The sequence below is a fragment of the Gymnoscopelus braueri genome (genome assembly GCF_963280865.1).
Source record: "Gymnoscopelus braueri genome assembly, chromosome: 5".
Classification (NCBI taxonomy): domain Eukaryota; kingdom Metazoa; phylum Chordata; class Actinopteri; order Myctophiformes; family Myctophidae; genus Gymnoscopelus; species Gymnoscopelus braueri.
In genome coordinates, this window is record NC_137606.1 from 23,767,712 (window position 1) to 23,786,640 (window position 18,929).

The window sequence follows — 18,929 nt, forward strand, 5'->3', positions numbered from 1 at the left end:
TGCCCAGGGTAGGGATGCAAGAGTTCCTATGGTTAATGACATGCCGTACATATTATCACATACCTCTATTTCACTGTCAACTGCTCTTCATTCCCAGTGCACAGCCAAATGACATTACTCAGTGTGGGGAGAAAGGAAAACAATCTGTTGAGCACCATACCTGTACCACTGCTCTGTCAGCCATCCATAAATTTGTATGCATAATGTTATCTTGTAACAAACAGGGGTACTGTATTCATAAATGAATAAATATGCTACGCACAGTACAACACTAGCATCCCTATTCTAACATTTAGCAAAAATAGCAGGTCTTCGAGCTCACGTGTCGCACTGCGACGTGTTATGAGATTGTAGATTGGCTATTTTCGGCAAAGATATTTAGTGTGGATTGAAAACAGGAGGGGGCCTAGTATAGAGTCTTTGGGTATCCGGTCAACTAATATAGGGTTTAAGTGGTTAATCCATTTGTAATTCCATTTGTTCACTCTCAAGAGTTAAATTAGGATTTTACAGTGCAGATCCACAGGGTCCATGGTGGTACAGTCAAAATCCATCTAATACTAACTAACAATGTATGTGTATAGAATACAATTGAGGCCTCTTAAGTGGGGGTTCTAAAACCTATTCTTGTTGGTTGCAAGTGGCACTTCAGATCTTGAATGCCACAACATCTGAAGACTGAAATGACTACGCCGATTTAGTGGCATTTCTAAATGAGTAGGAACTCGCATCAACATAACAGTTTTTGTAACAGGTACTCGTTGGCAGGAAAATAGAGGAAAAAAAACACGCACACCTGTTTTCAAGGACACTCAAACCCTCACATTTCCATAAGAGTGGGCTGGAGCAGCACCGCTGGTGACACTAGGTCCAGTTCATCCACACAATGCACGTGTGCAGACATAGACACTATTTTAATACGATCAGTCACAATAAAAATGACATCACATAGCAGTTACTGTGTATCAGAGTCAGACATCAATTTTACTTTTAAGAATAAATACAGACAATTCCTTTTGGCAGAAGCAAAATGACGGTGACACTGGGTCAGACAAGAGAGCTGATTAAACACTCCACTTCAGGCTCACAACTGGGCTCTTTCACTCACTTGAAATTTATGCAAAGTGTCCCTCTCTATGCTTTTCAAGAGGTGGCAAAAGGCATATTTTGAATGTTTGGTGTTATACAAAAAGAAGTGATGTGCTCCAAGATACCTTTGTTTAAACACCGGAGAATGGTCCTGAATATAAATGCCTTTTCTTTAGCAGCAGGGATGGCAGATCAAATCCTGCCATATGCTACATTACACTGGTGTAAATTGCTCAGAACTTGCAGCAATGCAGCGGGTTTAAGTCACAGTATTACAGCATCCATGGCAGTAAATCAAGACATTAGATTTTATATGGGACAGACAAAAAAAGAGCTCGTCTCTCTCACACAGTGTAATATTGCTCTGATAAAGATGAGCACCAAATACTTAAATTTGTCCAGTAACAAGTCGCAAGTTCAATGCACAGCCGTGCATCGTATCTGGAGGACTGACTTTCAGAAGGAAACATTAGAACAGATTTATTTTTCTCCAACATTAATGCCATTTGCAATAAACTGAAAAGGATGAAAGCACAAAGCCCATATGAAAGATCACATAATGACACTTCTATGTGTGTGTGTGTGAGAGGGGGGGGGGACAAAGCAGTTGTAAGACAGGATACAAAGTGACCTATCACAGCAGACATTCTTAGATAGTATTCTATTTTAAATCCTCCACGGCCTTATTACACACAAAGAAATCTTCTTCCAGATAGAATGGCACCTCTAAGCATCATTCTCTGTGAATAGGATTACACTGAACTTGAACTGTCAAAATTATTTCATCCGTGAAAGCTAGTGACACACGAACACTACATTACATTTTTGCAAAGGGGAACAAAGACAAAAAAAAAGAGATCAAATCACAACCGGTGAAGCACACCATCACCTATGTAAATCAGGTGATTTGATCAAATTGCTTCAGCAGCAAATTGCTGGCTTAATAAGTAGGCTTTAAATGACTACTTAAATGTTCCCTGTAGCTGCATAAATCTAAACATTACAACTGTTTTAATGTAGCTACCCACGGTGGAATATAATTCAAAGCAGCTCATTACTTTGTGCAAATTACAATATCCTTATTCTTACAATACCCCACAGTTTGCATTAACACTAATAGAGCACAAGTGTTTAAATACCCAGAAATGTTTTCTTTTTTTTCCAGTGCAGTGCATTCAATACATACACATCTTTTCCCATCAAAAACAAAAAAACAAACACGTTTTAAGTGCCATGACGTTAGCATTTAAATACAAACACAACCAAATCAAAATAAAGTTTCATCATGCAGGAATCAGTGGCAGGAAGTGCAATGTTTTATATGTTAACCGTGACACAGTTACTGGTCAAGTGCTTCAGGTTATATGCCAATTCAACAGAGCCTGTAAAAGGACTCTGGTTAGCGGTGGATGGACTCAGCAGGATTTGGAGTACAGTAATAGCATCTAGCCACTGGGTAGGTTGGACTCTTCCCAAATGGACGTACAAAAATGACCTGGATCTGTTATTAGAACCAGGCTGAATTTTGACCACTAGAGCTGATACAGCATTTACTGTAAGGTTGCCTATGGTGTTTTTGTAACACATGGGGGGAAACTAATTAATTCTAAAAACTAAAATAAATCAAATAAATCAGAATAAGTGCTTTTGTGCAGTGTGTGTACGTGGTTGACATGCATAAGGCGGCAATTTTTTTTTAACACTCGGTTTGAGGCTGTAATCCATTCCTGATCCCAGTCTCTGCGGAGACGATCACTAATAACAGTAATCTATCTCCTCGTTGGCCAGGACAATAGCTGTTCTGCAGGGGAGGTAGACCTGGGAGAAAGACAGGGAAGAAAGCAGCAGAGTGAGACGACAAGTTCTTTGAGAAACTTTGAGAAACTTTGAGAAACTTTGAGAAACTTTGAGAAACTTTGAGAAACTTTGCGTCGTGTTGCGACGCATTGTGAGCTTGTAGATCTGCTAGATATTCCCCCCAGAATATGGACGCTGGGGTTCAAGTGGTAAATTGTGTTAAAGACAGGCTTTCTCAGCATTTCCAAGTGTATTGAATCTTCTCGTTTATTTTTTTAAAAACATTTAAGCCCTACTGTATTTTATACTTTGAATGTCACGATGCGACAGGTTGTGAGCTTGTAGATCGGCCATTACCGATAGTTTTGACCCTAAATGGGGATGGCAGGTTGAAAGCGTTAAAATGTAGGATGCGGGTGTACCGTTGGTCCCTTGATGATGTGGGATGTTCATTTCTCACAATCAAGGTTTCACAGGTGAACAAAGAGCAGGATGTAGAGAAGTGAGAGGGACAAGTATCGGATATCTATCATAATACAGATATGAGGTAATTAGACTGCAACAGGGAAACCAGCTCTTTAGAGGAGTAAGTGCACTATAGGTATTCAGGAAGAAGACTCTTAATATATAGTAGGAATGGTACAATCCCCAAAGTCCCAAACTTTTCGGTTACATTAAGACCTCTGGGTGGCACTGGAGTTAAACAACCAAACCAATGTGTAGAAAAAACAACAACAATCTACTGCTACAGCCCTAGATTATGACAATGAAATGGAGTACACACACACACACACACACACACACACACACACACACACACACACACACACACACACACACACACACACACACACACACACACACACACACACACACACACACACACACACACACACCCTATATCTATATCTATTTATTTATATATTTATATATATATTGGATTATTCACGATCAATATAAAAAATTGTGTGAATCATCCCCTGTAGGCTTCAGCAACTCTACTTTCCTCAAGGAGTAAATAATGGTGTAGTGAAGTCGGTACTGATCAATGAATGAGTCACACATACTTTGGCACTTCCTTTCACATCCTGGTTATGTTGTAAATGTAAGGAATTCGGAGAAGATAACGCTCACTGCTCTGCCTACTGATAACTTCAGAAGTTCCGCTGAAAGGAGAAAAACATGGTGGCAACGTCAAGAAAGAAAAAAAATGATTCAACATATTGAAGGAAAATTTCTCTGCAGACGTCAAAACACACAGTACAAATCATTCCTCGGGAGGAAAGTAGTTCAGAGTAGTGCATCTAATCATGCCTTTGATCAATCCTATTTTTATTCACAGTCCAGAGTGTAGTTCAGAGGCAGGGGATCCACTGTGTATACCGTACACATCGCTTTAAAATTCATGCCAACCAGACACAAATGTTACTGTATTTCCCCATAGAAAACACAAGACTGAAAAGAGAGCACGGCTGTAAACAATTCAATCACCCCCTGAACTCCTCAAGCCAACCCTCTGCATCGGTTGTTACGTGTGGAGCGTGGATGTGTTTCTCTGGCAACTGTTTGGCACCGAGGGAGGGGAGCAGCTCGCCGCTCAAACACTGACACAGACATTGGTGACTAATTAAATAGTCACAGTGGGAGAGTCTCCACGCAGCAGCACCACCACGGAGAGACCGAGGGCCGCAATGAATCATTGCACCTGTTTAGACAAAAGCTACCACTGTGTCTAACCTGGAATATGTCAACAGCTTTTATTTACACCAAATGGATGGACAATAGTGACAAATTCTAAATCAATCTGCGAATATAGGGTAGCGCAGAGTCCCAACTGTTAGCAGTGCAATCGCATCACATACATTATAATTAACATTTTAGTAGTCGCGATCATGAAAATGGAGTCACAAACGATCTAGGGCATTTCAGGGCAACATGCACACCTACAACCTTGAACACAACCTTACCGCATGCAACCTGTTCAGACTAGGCAACATTTGAAAGGCATTTGCAATACATTGGAGTAGGTTATATAGTAATGTATATCCTTTGAACTGGACATAACAGAGTCCTCTAGTATTATTATTGTGACAATTTGATAGCACAGCCACGTTACTATGACTCAGACAAAACCAAAAAACAAAACCTATACGCACATATATACGCATATCACTATGACTCAGATATAACCATAAACAAACCCGATACCCATGGGTCTATATAGGCATATATGGAGACCCGGTTGTCCAGAGCCACAGATCTGACCGCTATGCCCATATATATGGTCATGTGCATACTGCATATGGGACCAACCAACTTTTACAACACAAATCTTGTATGGGGGTCCCTGGTACAAAATATTTTCAGATGGTGGTCCGTGGCCAAAATAATACATTTGGGGGTCTATGACATGAAAATGTTTGACAACCACTGTTCTAGTCAAGAGGAGAGGCTATTACTGAATCCCATCAATGTTCAGATATGCTACTAAAGGTTTCATGAGGTGCTTCGCAAGAATATATCATGAAGAAAATTCACTCTACTGTGTTCGTGTTTCCTGACCCGACTGTTGGTGAAAACACTGGCTTCCTATCTGTGCTTTTTCAGACTTTTCAGACTAGATATATAGGCCTAGGTTGACATCTTGTTTGAAATGTCCTAATCTCTCAGCACCACTGCCCTAAACATGTGGAGTTATTGTTAGTAGGAATAAACAGAGAAGCACCCGGCAGGAAGTGGACTAAGAAAGGGGAGGAGCCAAACCGAGTTCCTGTTTCTGCACACAATAAGAGGTGGTGCCCCCAAAGGCAACAACACAGGGAGAAAAACTTAAACATCCCCCCCCCCTTTTTACCGAATGGGTTCCCAGATTGGAAATGACCATACCACTGATGTGTCACTGGTAGGCAGGTTTCTGAACTATCCACAGCCCTCTTCTGAGACACAGAGAGAGTAGACAGAAATGGTACCATCTTATAATGAACATTAGTGACGACCAATTATATGAAGATGGGTTGAAAATGGGTGAAGTGGTCCTTTAAGTAATTGTTAAACAGTGAGCTAGTAGGCTAAACGACTATGATACCCTTCTACAGTATCTATTAACCAAAATATTTGGGTTTATTAATTCAGTGCATAGACTCCAAAATTATAGTGGAGTATAGCAAATACAAAAGATGAAGCCTCCAAGCAATGAAAAACAAACAGCAATTAGCTGTTTTGTAATTCATCAAGTAGAAATAAGTTGCAGATCTCACCCTCAGTGGATTTGTATATTTGTTTGTATATTAATCACAATGTACTGTAGCTTGCAGTAAAGAAAGTTAAAAAAAAAAAGTATCAAAAGTTGAGAGATCTCAACAAACAGTATGCCAAGGAGATTTGTGACACCGAACCCCCCACACACACACACACACACACACACAAAATGGCACAAGCACGCACGCACATGTGACACAAATTTCCCTCAGACTACACCAATATTCTCAAAATCTCCAGGGTAATGTTATATCATGGACCCCATGATAAAGGGGTACTGTGCAAGTCCCAAAATAACAATTTTTAGCAACCTCTGCTGGTCACTACTGTCATTGCAGGTCTTTAGCGGATTCCTGCATTACCCAGAATTCTATTGTTTTCACCGGAAGCGTTTCAAAAGGTGTTCGCGTTTCAAAAGGTGTTTCAAAAGGTGTTCGCCAGCTAACTCCGGTGGAGTTAGCTGGCGTAATTTCAAACAGACGTAATTTCAACGTATATTGCACTGTTGCTCCCGTACCCTCCCCCTCCCCTTCCCTTATTTTGTTCCTTTTGCACTCTGTAAAATCCTGAGGGTTAATTTAACTAGAGAATGTACAAATGGAACCAAATGGACCCATAAAGTTCCATTTTGTGTTGTATATCATGATAAAGAGAATAGGGAAATCTACCATAGCTCATTAGTCAAATGTAAACGGCAAAGTTCTTGCCTATTAAAAATAAAAGCCAGTAGACATATCACTCCTCGGATGAAAATGGGACGGATCAAAGCACTAGTTTTGCTAACTTATTTGAACCCGACAGTGCTGGCAGAGGATAAAGAGAGCAACTGTATGAGTAAATGTAGAATCCATTACTGTGTCTGTCTCCAGCCTCCAACATCATAAAAACTGTCCCCACCAGAGATGTGAAGAATATTTTTTGAATAGTTATCGTGAAGAATATTTTTTAAATAGTTATCGTATTCCAGTATAACGGCCAATTAAGAAGTTCACGTTTAACAATATTGCTACACTACATGTCAGCTTTCAGGTCTCATTTTCAAATACTGTAACTCTTAAATCGTTATTGCTGATCTTACCTTCCATATTCGGAGACACTGGAACTCAGGAATTGATCAGATGTTAAAGAGTTGAGTAACAGTTCTCTGGAGAACTTTTCCTTGCCATCGCTGGCAGTTGTACAGTACATTGTTCTACCAGGATCATCCTATTAAATGCATTCGAAGCCTGGCCAGAGATGCTTTCTTTGAGAATATGAGAACTTATTATCCAATATTATTATATTCAATACCGAGGGAGCGGAGGCCATTGGCAGACGCTTAAAAATACTTATGGGAAGAAGTTTGCGCCAACTTCGAAAGTTGAAAATAAAACAAGGCTTGAATGGCCACCTTTTTGTCCAAAAACAAATGTCCAAAACCATTACTTTTCAGGAAAAAATAAATAAGAATCTGGGTTCAGGTGGATCCAGTGTAGTTTAGTCACAATCTCTTATATTTTTCATTGATAACATATAACACTCACAGACAGACCTAACCATGGGCCTCCGTACCACTTTCAACATGGCGTACCTATTTGGGCAATGTCACTACAAGCGAGAATCTTCAAAATTTAGCAAATAGCAGATCTACAAAATAAAGTAGCTCAAATACTGTAGCAGATCTACAAGCTCACAACGAATCACAATGCGGTGTGAGCTCGTGGATCACCTATTTTTAACTAACTACAGTAGTAACTAAAGCTGTCTCATAATTGTAATGGAGTAAAAAGTGCAATATTTAGCTCTGAGACGTAGTGGAGTTTAAAGTATAAAAAAATGTAAATAGTAAATGTACCTCAAAATTGTACTGAAGCACAGTAAATGTACTTAGTTCCATTCCACCACTGTTCATTCCCCATGCATCCCCGACAGTGCCAACATTAGCAGATGACTTGTTAACTAAACTTCACATTTTGGCCGGGAGAGATGACGGGGGAGGAGGGGCAAAGCGTTGGCGCTTGAATTAATAAGAGAGTGAGAAAAGATGTAAGAGAATGTGTAATTTCACTCCTTCACTGACGAAAGCTGAGCTAATACCATCGAGGGGGAAGAGGCTTTTAACCACGGCAAACTGCATCTTAAATAATGCTGAAAATAATGCTTTTAATGGAAGTGGGAGAACATTGCCAAGTATGTTTCTGATCCATACTGTATTGATTCCAACTCTAAATACAGAGAGATATTCTCTCTCACCACTGCAGCCAGCACTTTTTGCGCAGAATCAGATCCCTTCAAGATCCCTTGGTGAAGTTCAGCTTAGGTTCAGATAAACACATCGACTTGCGCTTTAGCAATTCTGGTACTAAACCATACATCGTAGACAGCCAATAATTCATAGACCAGTTTATATAGATATCAATATCCTTAAATTAATTGGATTCATTCAAATAAAATCATCATCAAATAATGTTTTACCTTATTCATAAACATCTTACTGCCTTTGGGTCTTCCGGCATGAAGGGGAAAACACTACGTCAGGGAAAATAGGGTTGCAAACATGAATAAAGTCCTGGAGCGCTGTGCTTAAAATGCATATCAGTGTTTCTTTCTATATTTCAAGGACCAACCTATTTCATGCCATTAGCCTTCAGCAGTCTATGATGGAAGCCCAGTGGTTTCACTTGCCCTGATATTTTCTCCCCGCAGTGAAGCTGTGCAAGTTTCAAGAGTCATACAGATGAAAAGGTAAGTTCTAACACTATGAATAATGCACATTGTTTGCTGGAGAAATCTGAAAGTGCAGTATATATATATCAGATGCACCTCAGTCTCATGACTCCGGGACAACGGCCAACTGGAGTAGCACAAAACATGCATGCCAAATGTTATATTCACAAACACAGCCTCACAGCCAGTGGAGAAACCACAAACAATGGGTTCCATCCCTAGTTACACAGAGCAAGCTGCCTTTTTTTAAATATACTGTACCCATACTGGATCATTTTCTTGAGGCTACATTAAAAGCTAATCATATTAATGAGGAAGTCAATAAATTATAAAACAATGGTTAAGCTGAGAGTCTCAGTGGCATAAAGCCAGTGCTGGCAGCCACCAACCCCAATCTTTTTTTCCTTTTTCGCCTTTTCTCCCAATTTAGTTGCTACGACAATTCACCAATTAGCACCACTTGTAGTCCCCTGTCACTGCAACACCTACATTTGGTGGTGTGGGAGGGGGAAGACAAGCACGTGTCTCCTCTGATACACATGAAGTTGCCAGCCGATTAATTTTCTGCTGACAGTCAGGAGTTTCACCGGGAGGGCGTAACGCATACAAAGGAACACGCTGTCCCAGTTGGTTCCCAAACGATGGTTTTGGGACCCATTTTTGGGTCGCAGGGCCATTTGTATCGGTCGTGAGTAAATATCTCTTTTGTTTCCTACAAAAAAAAGTCACACCTATTTCAAAAGAATTTCAGAAAAAACTAAACGAATATCACAAATTTAAATAAATAAATTTAGCAGACGCAACGTGTTGTGAGCTTGCAGATCGGCTACTTTCACTATTTCAGAAACAGGGCTAATGGTTCACTAATAATGTATTTTTCTAAATTTGGAAGACACCAAATGTATCTTTTGGGTCTCAAGCGGAAATTGTTTGGGAATCTCTGTGCCATCCAACCTAGTTCTACTCGGTGAGGCCAGTACCTGTAAGAGACACTAACGCAGCAACAGAGATCACCCTCCCCGCCCAGCTTCCCACCCTCAAACACTGACATTTGTGTTCATTAGGGCTGGGCAATTAACCGGAAATAATATCGAAAGCACTATTCACACTTGAAACATAATATCGTCGCTGTTGGGTGGAAACCTTGTATGTAACCTACACTGTTACTTTTCAGGAAATGGGGAAAAAAAATAGAACCAGTGTTCTAATCGATCCAATATTGTTCTTATTTAGTCACCACCTCTTGTTTTTTTTTTACTTAAATTTTTATCCCACAATTTTGTAACCCGTATTTTTTCACCTATAGTGCCAATGCCTAAGCGTGTAATCCTGGGCACTACCTTCCCTCTGCCAACCTAGGGAGGCCAGGGCCGAGCTCATGCCTCCTTCAATGCATGAGAGCCGTCTGACCTTCTTATCACCTGACAGGGGAGAGTTTCCCTGGATGGACGTAGCGCGTGGAAGGAACACGTTATTCCAACCAGTTCCCTTCCCCTCCATCAGGCGCCCCGGCTGGCCAGGGGGAGGCAGTATAGTGACCAGGATTACTGCATGTTTTTTGTGAGGGTACCTACCCTAGGAGACACGGGGAGAACATGCAAACTCCACACAGAAAGGCCCTTTCGCCAACCCCACCTCTTGTTAATACTTTTCATTGGTTCAACATTTATACAACCCAAAGACACACTTACCCTTACACTTTCTAAATGTTTTAAAGATAGCGAAAATAGCTGATCTACAAGCTCATAACACGCCGCTACTTTTGTCTTGTACGTTGAAGTACAGTAGGGCATCGATTTACAAAATATACATACATACATCAGTGAAATATGGAGATACAAGGTTTCAACGATGAGGACCAAAATCACAGACATTTCATGAGATATGTCTCAGTCACTGGGAAACTGTTTCAGTTGGCCTATGAATGAAAACATTTACCAGCATAGAGTTGGACTGGCCGTTGAAGGGCTCAGCCTCTGTGAAGAACTCTGTGTTGTGGTCCAGTCGTCCGTGACCGCCGTAGACACTCTCATCAGTGTCCAGCTTGATTCGGTATCTGAAGGGCTGGAGTTAAGGAGCACTGGACGGTGTACAAGGCAAAACAGCCAGGATGTTACAGTGTATAGGGACACAAAACAGTGTACATTTCGTCGACTAAAACTATGGCAAACGAAGTTCGTCGACTATCTTTTTTTCACTGACGAAAACTCAATAAAAACTCAAATAAAAGCTATGATGACTAATACTGTGACTAAATGTATTGATTTTGTCAACAAAACAAAACTAGACAAAAATGTTAAGGAGGGACTAGTGGAGAAGAGATCCAGTAGAACTAAGACAAGTCATTGACGTGGTTGCACGCAGGTGTGTCGCAGCCCGAAAATAGGCAATCTACAAGCTCAGTGTGACGCGTTGAGAGCTTGTAGATCGGCTATTTTCGACATGAAGCCAAGTGTAAATCAGCCATTACGACGTCATGGACCGCCAAAATACATCTTAGTCTAAATCAACTGTAGATTTAGTTGACAAAAATCGAGACTATAACATTTCAGATGACTAAAATATGACTAAAACGAAATTATATTCAATAATATTCAAAAGACTATGACTAAAACTAAATTATAATTTGCTGTCAAAATCAACCCCTGGTGCACAAGAAGACCTGTGATGAAAGATATACTAAGAGGCACTGCCCAGCAATGGTCACTAAGTCACTATAAGCACATTTACTCAAGTTCTGTACTTAAGTACAAATTTCAAGGTACCGTAAATTTCGGACTATAAGCCGCAACTTTTTTCCAATTTTTCGACCCTGCGGCTTATATAACGGTGCGGCTTATCTATGGATTTTTACAGCTAACGGCCACTAGGGGCCACTAGAATGCAGTTCATTAAAACACCCGCGGCTTATAGTCCAGTGCGGCTTATATATGTACAAATCATTCAATTTAGCTGCTGCGGCTTATATTCAGGTGTGGCTTATAGTGCGAAAATTTACCTTATGTGAGTATTTCCATTTTCTGATACTTTACACTTCTAATCCACTACATCTCTCAGGCAAATAGTGCACTTTTTTACTCCACTACAATCATTTGACAGCTTTAGTTACTAGTTACTTTGTAGATTTAGATTATTAACATAAAACCTGCATTAGCCAATTAAGTCCTATTTTATAATTTGCCTATTTGAAAATAGCAGATCTACAAGCTCACAACGTGTGATGAGCTTGTAGATCTGCTTTATAAATTTTTTAAACTGACAAATTCTGAAAAATTTGATTACGTTTACTTTGGTACTGCATGCTTTTATGCCAAGACTTTTGTACTTTTACTCAAGTAAGATTTTGAATACAGGCCTTTTAACCACTTAAACCCCAGCATCTGTATTGTGGGGAAAGCCTTCGCTGAAAATAGCAGATCGACAAGCTCACAATGCGATGCAACGCGTCGCGTTGTGAGCTTGTCGATCTGCTACTTTTGATGCTTTTGAATTTGAATCCTTAAACAGTTTTGGACATATGAGGATTCCACCCGACAGAGACGACATGACATATACTGTAGAAATTGCCTCCAATCATGCATGAAAAGAAAAACAGAGGCATTCGCGAGTGGCTTTTTCTTCATTCTATCGGCACAATGCTTGTATTGTCCCAGTGAGTTTGGAAAGGCCATGCTGACCGATGGCATGTACCATGGGATCTCTTCTTATAAGTACTAACTAACTGCAGAGACTGCAGACATAAAAAAAAAAAAAGAAACACATCATTTAAAACAAAAACATTGTTTTACCATACTTTACATTAACCATCCTAATAAAATGTTATTGCTTTTAATCGTGTATTTCACCCGTTTCATTGCTGTGTGATATTGGTTGATTTTGATATTGTCTGCTGTCCTTTTACACATAAAAGTTTCTTTCAAGCCCCACTGTACATCCGGATGGCATACAGTAACTTGCATCTATCTACAGTAATCATGCAACACGTACTGCCAACATTATTTTCATGGTTTGAGATCAAAAATCGAAGAGAAAATCTAAGAGAAATCAAATTCACACGGGGCTCCCGTAGCACGATTTCAACACGTCATATAATGTCAGAGTCAGAAGAAGGGCCTGTGTGCATGAAACATCACTCAACTCTTTCTATGGTGCACGCAAAGCCCTGCAGTGTACGAACATTTGACTCTCTTCTCTTGGATTCTCCAACATTCTGTTCAGCACCTTCAAAACAAAATACCCTTTTTTTGCCACAAAAGGTGAACGAAAGTCTCCACCGTGGTGCAGCCGGCTTTGTCGGGCGTCTATGCGAACACAATTGGCCCGTGTTCGGGGGGAGGGAAGCCGGGCAGGGAGGGAGATATTGGCCATTGTATGTACTCCTACGGGCTGGGGGGAGGAGGCACCCGTCAGCAGGGAGTGTTGGGCGGGAGGAGTAGGACTAAAGGCCTTTGCAGACAGGGTGCGATTAGTCAATCATTTTTTACCGCATGCGAAAAGACGCACGAATCGAACTGGGTTCGATTGGGAAAAAAATCGCATCGCCGCACGGTAAATTTGGAGCCGGTGTGCATGCAGGTCATTGAGAACCAATGATATTGTCCCTTTTTTCAGTGCGGAAAAATCGCACCCTGTCTGCAAAGGCCTTAAGGCTCTACGTCCTCCCGGTGGGGGCTCCTCACTGGCAGGTGAGTCAGTAGGATACAGCAGCAGTGACGGCACAGAAATGTGTGTGTGGGGAGGAATCACTTGTCATAACGACTAAATTGGGGAGAAAAAAGGGGATCCAAAATAATTGGCTACTCTAAATTTTAGGGGAAAAAAAGAAAAGTAAAACAAAACGAATGAAATTTAACAAATGAACGAAGAACAAATGTTTGCACACACGCTTGCCAGAGGTGAAGAACTCATTCCCTCCTTATTCGACAGTCAATAATGTGCTGTGCCTTACATGAGTAGCTTGATATACCTTGATTTTTAACCCATTAAGACCTGAAGCCGATTCTACATGTCTCCTAAATCTCAACAGTTTTCTGAAAAACGTATGTTTCTATTTCAGTGGTGCTCAATCTTTTTCATGTCAAGAACCCCCAAAATTATATGTTTTTGGCCGCCAACCCCCATCAAAATATTTTGTTCCAGGGACCCCCCAGAAGCAAAGATTTGAGTTAAAAATTTTCGCTTTAAAGATATATATATTCAGAAGATTTGCACACATTTTCAAGATTTTTCAAAAATAGCAGATCTACAAGCTCGTAGCGATATCTGCTATTTTTTAATAGCCCAAAGTGTAAAATAATGCTTTTTAGCTCAAATCTAAAAATGACACAGTTCCAGGTCTTAATGGGTTAAGTACCCCCCATAACATCTGTGTAGTGCATTATTTGCGTTTGGCTGGTGCAGTGAGGAGTGACAAAAACCATAAGAGAGAGAAATCAGACATGCAAACAGACCCCTAATTGGATGGGTGAATAATCACCTCATCTCCCCATCGGCTATGCTCCGAGGTCTGAGTGAGATCTTCCAACATTGCCTCATTCTGCCCGAGGAAAAGTCTGCGTTTGCTTGCCTGCTTGTCTGCTTTGATAGTGATGATTAAAAAGAAGTGCTGCTCTGTGCATTGTGTCTGCCAGGGAAGAAGACCTGCTCCCTCGTCTCTTTTCTGCCTCCACTCATTGACAGAGCAAACTCATTTTGTTAGAATAACTATCAAAGAGGAAATAAGAAATAATCTCTCAGGGGTGCATATACGGAATTTGGAATCTGTTCTATTTCAAAGAAAACAAAAGAGTTGAGATCCCAACATGGACTTAGTAGAAAACTGTGTACTAATTTGATAAAGCAAGGAAAGCCCAAAAAAAACATTTACTATGTTCATACCTGTACATGTGTCTGTGGACTAGAATTTAATTGGAGAATGTCTGCAGTTATTCAATGTTCCCTGGCAAACTACACTGTGGTATGGAAGTGAGCTCCAGCACAAATTGGTAGTTGGCGGCTTTTGGCGATTGCATCTTTGGTAGTGTACAGATGGCCGGTACAACCAGCTTGCAGTATTGTAATCAATACGGCCTTTGTGAATAAGGGGGATAATTTAAGAACAGTCAATTGTCCAATGAGCTGAAGGCATGGGAGGCAGTCCAGAGCATGGAGATTGGAGCCATTGATGACCTGAAAACAATCGGGCCATGATCGTGATTGCAGACCAAGCCACCACTTAGTTTCTCCATCAGGCTGTTTTCTAGTTTTTTCTCCCCTCACTTTATGTATGTAATAACAGTAATTATTACATACATTTTGCGAGATGTGAGTGTGCACATCTGAAATGTTATGTTCTGTGGCTCTTGGAATTCTAAACATCTATCTGTATTATTCAAAGTCTCTTTTTCTGTGATCGTTGCTCAGCTATAGCTAAAGTCAAATTAAACCTAAATAATATATCGCTTTGCAATTTGGGCAGCAGTTACAAAATCCCACGATGCAGTATCAAGGCGCATTAGCCTATCACCTTTTAGATGAATTTCAAATGTGTGCTAAGCGGGAATTGTCATAACGACTAAATTGGGGAGAAAATAAAACAAAAAAACTAAAAAAGACGCCATTAAAAAAAAAAGTTTCTACAACAGTGACATTTGTCCCCTATGAGTCTAAGTGAAATTGCTTTTGGGTCTGCATTGTTTAGAGCAGTGATTCCCAAACCTTTTAGCTCAAGACCCAAAAGAAAGTTTGCCCGGGACCCAAACTAGTGAAAATAGCAAATCTACAAGCTCACAAAGCGTCGCTTTGTGCCGCGTTGTGAGATTTTCACTACTTTTCAAACGACTTCTCGTTTTCTAATTTAGGGAATTTCTTTGATTATTTTTTGTTTTCAACTCATGAACATGTTATCAAAACCAAACCATCAAAACGGTATGATCCATGTTCATGTATGACTCCAGAGATAATGTGTAGCAGTGAACTCGGTAGAAAATGCTAAATGTCAGGAAGATTTATAGGCAAAAATCTGCGTGGCCTATATGGGGAGTTGTATCATGATCAAAAATAAATGTATGTTCAAAAGTTATAGGCCAAAATGTAAAGCGGGCTGGTATAGCACCAACATGAGGCTGATTTGAAACTTATGGCTGGGGTTACTTCCTTGGCCTACTGGTTGTGTGCATGAAAAGTTTGGCGCTGATCTGTCCAGTGGTTTCTGAGATGCCAAGCACCCTCAGACACACAGACAGCCGGACACACACACGGACAGAAGCAAAAGCATAATCTCCGCTCCTGGTCTTGGGCCTGACAGACATAATGAGCATATTTAGAAACATAGTTTTCAACTCCATATTCACTGTATACTGTAAATGGCTTTAAAGTTACATAAAAAGTGTGACTTTTGCTGTAATTCTGTTTAATTAGACTTCATGTATAATATGCAACATTACAAATGGCTATAGAAGTACTGTTGTGTGGAGAATCGTTACCTGATAAACCTGCAGCTGCCTAATCGCACAGTGCACATCAAAGACCCATCTACCCAGACTTCAAGTCTTCAAGACAGGATCCAACTGGGCTTTCAAATACTCTAACCCGCCAGATAAAGCTCACTGCCTGAGAAATGTGTCCATTGAGAGAGAATAGAATAGACAACATACCGATGGTTTGAGTGCCCGTCCAAGAGCTGATGTCGACTGAATTTTAATGGCCGACATTTTTGGTGAGGTCAGCTCTCTTTGCTTTCCCGCTTGAAAAACGAAACAAACAAAAACAACAATGTTCTCAATAGGGAAAAGAGAACACAGTAAGCTCATACAAAGGAAAAAAATGTATATAGTATACTAAGCATGCTTCTAGCTAAGGGCAGTCCTCTAGCAAGGACCATGATGACAATACATAAGGAGGCTGAGAGAGTGTACAAGAGAATTCCACCTGAAAACAAAATGCACAAAAAAAAAGAGGCGGAAAGAGCTGTTGTGCTGTTTCACAGTTGTTTTCTATCTCTGGCATCTTTTTTAGTTTTTTAGTTTTATTTTCTCCCCAATTTAGTCGTTATGACAATTCCCGCTTGAACAATGAAATACGTGGTCCCTGTCACTGCTTACCCCCTCAGTGGTCCTGGGGAGGGTGTAGACAACCATGTGTATCGGAGGAGGCACACGGAGTCGTCAGCCGTTTCTTTGGAGCAGACAGAAGTTTCACAGAATACGTAATACATGCGGAAGAACATGCTATCCCTCCCTGAACAGGCAACCAGACCAACCTGTAGGAGGCGCTAGTGCTGCGACAAAGAACATAATCCCCTGCGGACTTCCAACTCACAAACGTGTTCGTTGAAGACCACAACGGTGGTGGGTGAATACTAAAATTTTTGAATAAATACAAATGCATTTTATTTGATAAAAGATGGTTCTGTTCGGTTTTAAAATATAGGCATTTTAGAGAAAGATTTGAGAGAACAGGCAAAAAGAAAAACGTATTTCTGAGATCCAATACATGAATGTGAAAAAAGGCACCTCAACCTGGCAGCCTATTGGTATAAATTATGGAAATTGGGGGAAGAGACGGTGAAAATGTTATGTTCGTCCAACCAAATTATATGCATATGACAAACCATAAAATAATGCACTCGCTGAGCCTCCAAGGCTCCAAATGAGGACAGCCAGACACGCTGAATCGATTTTCCAACGGCTCACAACATGCTCAGTCGCGCCCCAGTTATCTTTTTCAGAGGCAATGGTGATGAGGAGTTTTCCCAGTGACACGCCTGACCCTCGCACAGGTATGAGAAAGTTTAAGGATGTGACGGCCGAGTTTAATGAAAAAGGCGCTTTTGGATTCTTTGAGCTTGTCTTGTTTACCTCCCCTGCCTCTGAGTGGCACTTTCATCTGTCTTCTTCCCCCTAATTGGATCCTCTGCACACATTCCCATCGGAGGATCTGCATCTCCTCGCACACACATACCACATTTACCTTCCTCACACACACTGCACATTTGCCCGTGTGTTTTCTGCTTCTCTGTATAATGACAGCCAGAGCTTTGCCCTCACATTTATTAGCATTTCCTTTCCTCTCACCACCCCAATGCACACGCACGCGCGCGCGCACACACACACACACACACACACACACACACACACACACACACACACACACACACACACACACACACACACACACACACACACACACACACACACACACACACGCAGTCTGAGGCCTCTCCTTAAATATCAAAAGAATGCAGTGGGAAGGAAAAAGAAGCGAAACCATCTAAATGAGAATATATTCTCAAACACGGTGGAGGAGACACTGTGCAGCAAGGCCATTAGCAGTGTGCCCAAGTTCTCACACCAACACAAGTAGCGAGAACCTACAATTAGTGCAATTCCAACTGCCCGATGGTTTAGGAATTGTATTAGATTAGATTAGAAATCATCGGGAATCACATCCAGTATGTTATTCCGAGTGTGTATTGTACCATCATGGTATAGCATCGTTGCATATTGTTTTAATGACTGGTCGACTGGACCACCTAAATGCAACTCAAGTAAATGCTAAAGTGCCTTATTTTCATCCAATTAAATGCACATCATTTTTACCATTTTAATTGTTATCCTTGTGGGCTGATTTGAAAAAGGCATCAAGCGCAAACTAATAAAGTTTTGCCATGCCATCAAATTACCTGAGCCATGGCTGAAAAAAGCACTGCAATTTCCTATCCATCCAGAACACAATGTATTGACATGATATATTGTGAGGCCCAGCTGAGACTAATGTGCTTTATAATAAATCCAAATCTGTCGCCTTTCTGTCCCCATTCACATCCCTAATCATTAAGCCTGCTGTAATCACAACTGTGGGACTCATTAAATTCCTCTGCGCTGCTCTTTGGGAAGACAGACAGCCTGGCTGCTAAAGAGAGTGCTTTCTGAATCACTGCCTTCTGCTATTATTTCTCTCTAATAACATCATGCCACTATAAACAACTGACTCATATCTCTGTTGACTGCTAAAATTGTATCACAAAAGGATAATCCTCTGAGAAAACACCCTATTAAAATCGGGGGGTCAATGCAAGTCATTTACTTTCAATCTAAATA

The 18,929-nt window shown here is 40.7% G+C and overlaps 1 protein-coding gene across 1 annotated transcript in view; it reads right to left on the minus strand.

The window, feature by feature from the left end:
* Positions 1-895: 895 nt before the first annotated feature.
* Positions 896-18,929, minus strand: part of gbe1b (glucan (1,4-alpha-), branching enzyme 1b) — a 96,009-nt gene continuing 77,975 nt past the window's right edge. Inside the window, exons 15-16 of the mRNA XM_080428769.1 lie at positions 10,789-10,906; positions 896-2,907 (exon numbers count right to left, since the gene is read on the minus strand). Coding sequence (XP_080284895.1) covers positions 2,845-2,907; positions 10,789-10,906 — 181 coding nt within the window. The 3' untranslated portion in view covers positions 896-2,844. The remainder of the gene's footprint in view (positions 2,908-10,788; positions 10,907-18,929) is intronic.